This window comes from Colobus angolensis, unplaced genomic scaffold (assembly GCF_000951035.1).
Source record: "Colobus angolensis palliatus isolate OR3802 unplaced genomic scaffold, Cang.pa_1.0 Scaffold28, whole genome shotgun sequence".
NCBI classification, from domain to species: Eukaryota; Metazoa; Chordata; class Mammalia; order Primates; family Cercopithecidae; genus Colobus; species Colobus angolensis.
In genome coordinates this window covers 4,725,227-4,731,987 of record NW_012116043.1, presented here as the reverse complement: position 1 = coordinate 4,731,987, position 6,761 = coordinate 4,725,227, and the positions used below count along the sequence as shown (strand labels likewise).

General features: G+C 43.8%; 1 protein-coding gene across 1 annotated transcript in view; it reads right to left on the bottom strand.

Moving 5' to 3' along the window:
• SBNO1 (strawberry notch homolog 1 (Drosophila)) overlaps positions 1 to 6,761 on the bottom strand; it is a 100,875-nt gene that overhangs the window by 53,815 nt on the left and 40,299 nt on the right. The window contains exons 5-6 of the mRNA XM_011948584.1: positions 5,357 to 5,453; positions 2,582 to 2,742 (exon numbers count right to left, since the gene is read on the bottom strand). Coding sequence (XP_011803974.1) covers positions 2,582 to 2,742; positions 5,357 to 5,453 — 258 coding nt within the window. The remainder of the gene's footprint in view (positions 1 to 2,581; positions 2,743 to 5,356; positions 5,454 to 6,761) is intronic.

The following is a 6,761-nucleotide window of genomic DNA, read 5'->3' as shown; positions in this document are numbered from 1 at the left end:
TTAGTAGAGACGGGGTTTCACCACGTTAGCCAGGATGGTCTCGATCTCCTGACCTCGTGATCCGCCCGCCTCAGCTTCCCAAAGTGCTGAGATTACAGGTGTGAGCCACCACGCCTGGCCAAATTTCAAAGTTTTGGCTTTTAATGTAGATACTTTCTTTTCTCTTTTCTTTTTCTGAGATGAAGTCTCGCTCTGTCACCAGGCTGAAGTGCAGTGGCACAATCTTGGCTCACTGCAACCTCCGACTCCCTACTGAAGCTATTTTCCTGCCTCAGCCTCCCGAGTATCTGGGATGACAGGCAGGCGCCACCACGTCCAGCTAACTTTTTGTATCTTTAGTAGGTGGGTTTCACCGTGTTGACCACGATGGTCTCGATCTCCTGACCTCATGATGCGCACGCCTTGGCCTCCCAAAGTGCTGTGATTACAGGCGTGAGCCACCGTGCTCAGCTTAATGTGGATACTTTCTACCTATTTACTGTATATCATTTCCTGATACTCTCCCATGCATCAGGTAACTAAAGTTAACCAACTGGTGAGCCCGCCTACTCCCTTCATCAACACTTGCAGAATCAAATAGAAAGATTTTTTGTTTTTTGGAGACAGAGTTTCACTCTTGTTGCCCAGGCTGGAGTGCAATGGCACAATTTCGGCTCACCGCAACCTCTGCCTCCTGAGTTCAAGCGATTCTCTTGCCTCACCCTCCCAAGTAGCTGAGATTACAGGTGTGTGCCACCATGCATGGCTAGTTTTGTATTTTAAGTAGAGACGGGGTTTCACCACGTTGGCCAGGCTGTTCTCAAACTCCCGACCCGCCTGCCTCAGCCTTCCAAAGTGCTGGGATTATAGGCGTGAGCCACCACACCCGGCCAGTGGTTTGTTTTTTGTTTTTTTTTTTTTTTTGAGACAATCTCAGCTCACTGCAACCTCCACATCCTGGATTTAAGCGACTCTCCTTAGGTTCCCGAGTAGCTGGGACTACAGGTGTGCACCACCATGCCTGGCTAATTTTTGTATTTTTGGCAGAGACAGGGTTTCACCACGTTGGCCAGGCTGGTCTCAAACTCCTGACCTCAGGATGACCCAACTGACTCGGCCTCCCAAACTGCTGGGACTGGGCCGGGCACGGTGGCTCACGCCTGTAATCCCAGCACTTTGGGAGGCTGAGGTGGGTGGATCACGAGGTCAGGAAATCGAGACCATCCTGGCTAACATGGTGAAACCCCAACTCCACTAAAAGTAGAAAAAATTAGCCAGGTGTGGTGGCAGGCACCTCTAGTCCCAGCTACTCGGGAGGCTGAGGAAGGAGAATGGCGTCAACCTGGGGAGGCGGAGGCTCCAGTGAGCCTAGATTGCACCACTGCACTCCAGCCTGGGTGACACAGGGAGACTCCATCTCAATAAGTTTTGTATCACACAAAATATGGACGATAAATGGCTATTTTGGTCATCACTTATTTTACAGATACGGAATATGACTGAAATCACTTCAAGACAACCGTTTAACTCTACCTCACATCATTTTAAAAGCCCACACAACACCCCACAGTCCAATAATATCACAGTTTATGCAATCACCCCCCAACAATGTGGATGCCCAAATCTTTTCCAGTTGGGGGAACCAAAGGTACAACAAATATCATTCTGCATATGTTCTTATCTACAGTTCTAGGGAACACACTCCTAGGAATGGGTATATATATACACACACACACATATACACATACATAATTTTTTTTTTTTTTTTTTTTCCAGACAGGGTCTTGTTCCCATCACCCAGGCTGGAGTGACAAGATCACAGCTTATTGCAGCCTTGACTTCCCTGGCTGAGGTAATTCCCCTACCTCAGCCTCCCGAGAAACTGGGACTATAGGCGCATGCCACTACATTCAGCTAATTTTTTGTATTTTTAGTAGACATGATGTTTCACCATGTTAACCAGACTGGTCCTGAACTCCTGGGCTCAAGCACCCAGCTCAGCCTCCCAAAGTGCTGGGATTGCAGAAATGAGCCACTGCGCCCAGTCGATATACTTTTTGTTTTTTTTTGAGATGGAGTCTCGCTCTGTTGCCCAGGCTGGAGTGCTGTGGCGCCATCTCGGCTCACTGCAAGCTCCGCCTCCCAGGTTCAAGCCATTCTCCTGCCTCAGCCTCTGAGTAGCTGGGAATACAGGCGCCCACCACCACCTCCTGTTAATTTTTTTGTATTTGTAGTAGAGACGGGGTTTCACTGTGTTAGCCAGGATGGTCTCGATCTCCTAACCTCATGATCCGCCCGTCTCGGCCTCACAAAGTGCTGGGATTACAGGCATAAGCCACCGTGCCCGGCCCATATTTTTAATTTTAATAGATACTCTCAGTAAATTCCAAGAAAGTTATAACATTTGCCATTTCCACTGGAAATGCACTACCTGTATCTCTTCTACACTTCTAAATTTAATTTTCCAACACACTAAACTTTCATAAAAATCACATTTACAAGGTTTTCATACAAGGAAAAGTTACGTTTAGACTGAAACAACTATGTTATATGGAATAGGAGAAAATAATTATTGTAATAATTATGAAATATTATTGCTTACCTGGGCTGCATATGTAATTGCCTCAAGCTGCAATGCTGATAACCAGCCATTATCAATGGTTTCCTCAGAAATGGATGTTTTGTACCAAACATCAGGAGGAGTAACACTGGATAAAGAGCTGGTTTCCACTACAGCATCTGGATGACGCAGGCCAATTTTTACTAAACAAAAATGTAAAAACAAAATATTTTAATTATTTTTTTTTTTGTTTTTCTGTTTGAGACGGAGTCTTGCTCTGTTGCCGAGCTGGAGTGCAGTGGCCTGATCTCAGCTCACTGCAACCTCCGCCTCCCGGGTTCCCGCCATTCTCCTGCCTCAGCCTCCCGAGTAGCTGGGACTACAGGCGCCCGCCACCTCGCCCGACTAGTTTTTTGTATTTTTTTAGTAGAGACGGGCTTTCACCATGTTAGCCAGGATGGTCTCGATCTCCTGACCTCGTGATCCGCCCATCTCGGCCTCCCGAAGTGCTGGGATTACAGGCTTGAGCCACTGCGCCCGGCCCAAAATATTTTAATTATTTTAAGTAATAACATTTCTAGTTTCATTATAAGATATTTTAATGTTTTTCTTATGACAAAGAAAATAATTAAAAAGTATTCACTCTGGGCTTCTATAAAAAGTCACTGATGATAAAGTAGTATCTATATTTGATTAAAATAATTTATCAACTACATATGGTTAAAATAGAGACATGGGCCAGGTGGGTGGCTCATGCCTGTAATCCCAGCACTTTGGGAGGCCGAGGGATCACTTGAGATCAAGCATTCAAGACCAGCCTGGCCAACATAGCAAAACCCTGTCTCTACTAAAAATACAAAAATTAGCTGGGCATGTTGGCACACGCCTGTAATTCTAGCTACTCAGGAGGCTGAGGAATGAGAATTGCTTGAACCCAGGAGACAGAGGTTGCAATGAGCCAAGACTGCGCCACTGCACTCCAGCCTGAGTGGAGTGAGCCTCTGTCTCAAAAAATAAATAAATAAACTTAAATAATAAATAAAATAAAATAGAGATTTGCTGATAAAAAAAGATCTAAAAAAACACCAACTTGGTTCATACCAACCAGGTTCTCTAGTAGTAACAGAACATCATGCCAGATTAAGGAATTCAGTTACTTCAATCCTTCACTCAGTAAAACAAAAGTTTGCAATATAATTATACTTTGAGGCTAGGCATGAAGGCTCATGCTTATAATCTCAGCACTTTGGGAGGCCAAAGCAGGAGTATCATTTGAGGCCAAGAGTTTAAGACCAGCCTCCCCAACATAGTGAGACCTTTATCTCTACAATTAAAATCCAAAAATTAGCTGGGCATGGTGGTGGGACTATAATTAAAATCCAAAAATCCCATGGTGGTGGGACTACAATTAAAATCCAAAAATTAGCTGGGCATGGTGGTGGTGGGCATGGTGGTGGTGGGCATGGTGGTGGGACTCAGGAGGCTGAGGTGGGAGGACTGCTTGAGCCTTGAGGGCTGAGGCTGCAGTGAGCTAAGATTGTGCCACTGCCTGGCTGGGTGTGGTGGCTCACGCCTGTAATCCCAGCACTTTGGGAGGCCAAGGTGGGCGGATCTCCTGAGGTCAGGCATTCGAGACCAGCCTGGCCAACATGGTGAAACCCCATCTCTACTAAAAATACAAAATCAGCCAGGTATGGTGGTGCACACCTGTAATCCTAGCTACTCAGGAGACTGAGCCACGAGAATTGCTTGAATCCAGGAGGGATCCTGGGAGGCGGAGGTTGCAGTGAGGTGAGAGCATGCCACTGCACTCCAGACTGAGTAAAGAACCAGACCCCGTCTTAAAAATAATAATATATTTTACTTTGAAACGTATTTGAAAGACAAACTTGGCTATAAAATTAAACAATCAAGTCCCCAAAATGTACAATATGAATACATTAAAATAATGATCAGGGAACTTTTTCTGTAAAGGGTCTGAGAATGATTTTGCCATTTTAGGCCATCCTGTCTCTTGTACAACTACTTAACATTGCTGTTGTAGTGTCAACGCAGCCATAGATAATATGTAAACCAATAAACATGCCTATGTTATAATAAAACTTTATTTACTATAAAAGAGGGAGTGGTCCAGATTGAGTTTGCTGCCCTCTGGTTTAAAGGGCCATAAACTCTTTCAATCCTTTTGCAAAATGATTATTGGAATAAAAAAAACAGAAGTTCAGATAGGACCCCTAAAATTCATTATAGGTGACCAGAAAAGGATGGAATTTTGGATTCTATGAGTAGTTCATAAAAAGAGAATTGTAGTTCAATTCAAATGGTATTATTAGCGGCTTTTTAGAGAAACCAAGACTACATGAAAGACAAATTCTAGACACAGATTTGTTTCCTATAACGAAAAAGTGAAAATTTTACGCAAATACTAAAAACCTAATTTTCAACTTCATACAGTGGCTGCTAAAAAAAAGAATCATGGTTATACAAAAGGGAGAAACAAAGTTAATTAAGAACTATGGAATTCAAATAGCACAATTATTTTTATAATTTCAATGTTTTAACAATTTTAGACAAGTTGTATTAAATATGTATCTTGGCTTTATATATCTTTACAATTACCTTTGATTTTTATAATCACTACTCCTATGAACAAAATTAACTTAAAATAAAATCCAAGCTTCTTTAGTTTTGGTTTTAAAAGACTCTGACCTAAAAAGATTCTAAATTTATATGGAAAAAAACAAAACAAAACAAACAACAGCAAAGAAACCACAGTAAAACTTTGATGTAAGTAACTGACAAATCCCGAAGACATACATTTTATTGGCATGTATTCTGCATAGGTTTCTGCATGACCCATTTCTTCTTCATCTTCCTCCTCTGGTTCATCATCTTCTTTTACAACAGGAACCTTCTGTAATACAGAAAGAGTACAATTAATCCCAAATCCAGGGACCAGACACCAAACCAACACACAGAAAAACTCTCCTGTAGGAACACCTACGATTTTCCATCATGGAAACACAACGCGCCACCTTAACACTCTCCTAAAATCTGGGCCACACTTCGTGGCTTTCCTGCTTCTCCAATAATGAGCATGGACAATGAGGACCTACTCTGTCTCTTACCCACAAATGGGTCACCACAAGACTCCATGTCCTTCCGGCCACCATCATGTCAAGCTGCTTTCCCCTTCAATACTGCCTACCATCCCTCCTTGATGCCCAGAACTCTCTCTGCACTCAGACTTCACCTTCATTCTAGTTCCAGGAGAAAGAGCAAGCAGTGTGCCTGGCTCTTCCTAGTGCAGAACTGGAGTGAACCCTAGCAAAGGTGGATGGGCCCCAAAGGACCCTGCATCACCACAAGCAGGACCTCTCAGTCTCACATCCCACCTTCTTCTCAGTTCACTTCTATTTGTCTGCTTTCTCGCATATCCTAAAACCAAAACCCCAGAAGGCTGGAGTTTATTTTAAAGGCTCTTATGAAGAACAGAAAAATTTACCTCAGACTTCTGTGTCTCCACAGGTGCAATCATGATCATATATAAGATGGCCATATAGGGCCGGGCGCGGTGGCTCAAGCCTGTAATCCCAGCACTTTGGGAGGCCGAGACAGGTGGATCACGAGATCAGGAGATCGAGACGATCCTGGCTAACATGGTGAAACCCCGTCTCTACTAAAAATACAAAAAACTAGCCGGGCGAGGTGGCGGGCGCCTGTAGTCCCAGCTACTCGGAAGGCTGAGGCAGGAGAATGGCGTAAACCCGGGAGGCGGAGGTTGCAGTGAGCTGAGATCTGGCCACTGCACTCTAGCCCGGGTGACAGAGCAAGACTCCGTCTCAAAAAAAAAAAAAAAAAAGCGATGGCCATATAATTTATTCTCCAAACCCTGGCACATTTGAGTTGGGGAGCTACTGAGGATTACACTGAGAAAACAGAAGGAAACCCAGACTGTCCTCGGCAAACCAAGTGAATGGTCACCACTGTTATGCTTCCCGATTCTTCCTCTACAGGATCTTAAAGGAATAAAGGAAGATCCGGAACAAGCCACTTTTCATTACCAGTACAATCCTTAGGCAATTGTTTATCAGCGTGCACTTGTCCAGGGAAGAATATAAAGAAACTGTTGGGAAACTCAGTATACCAAGGGAAGAGGTGAACAAAAACCTACAGGTTAAGACAAATTAAGGCAAGATCCAGACAGCATTAAAAGTTAAGG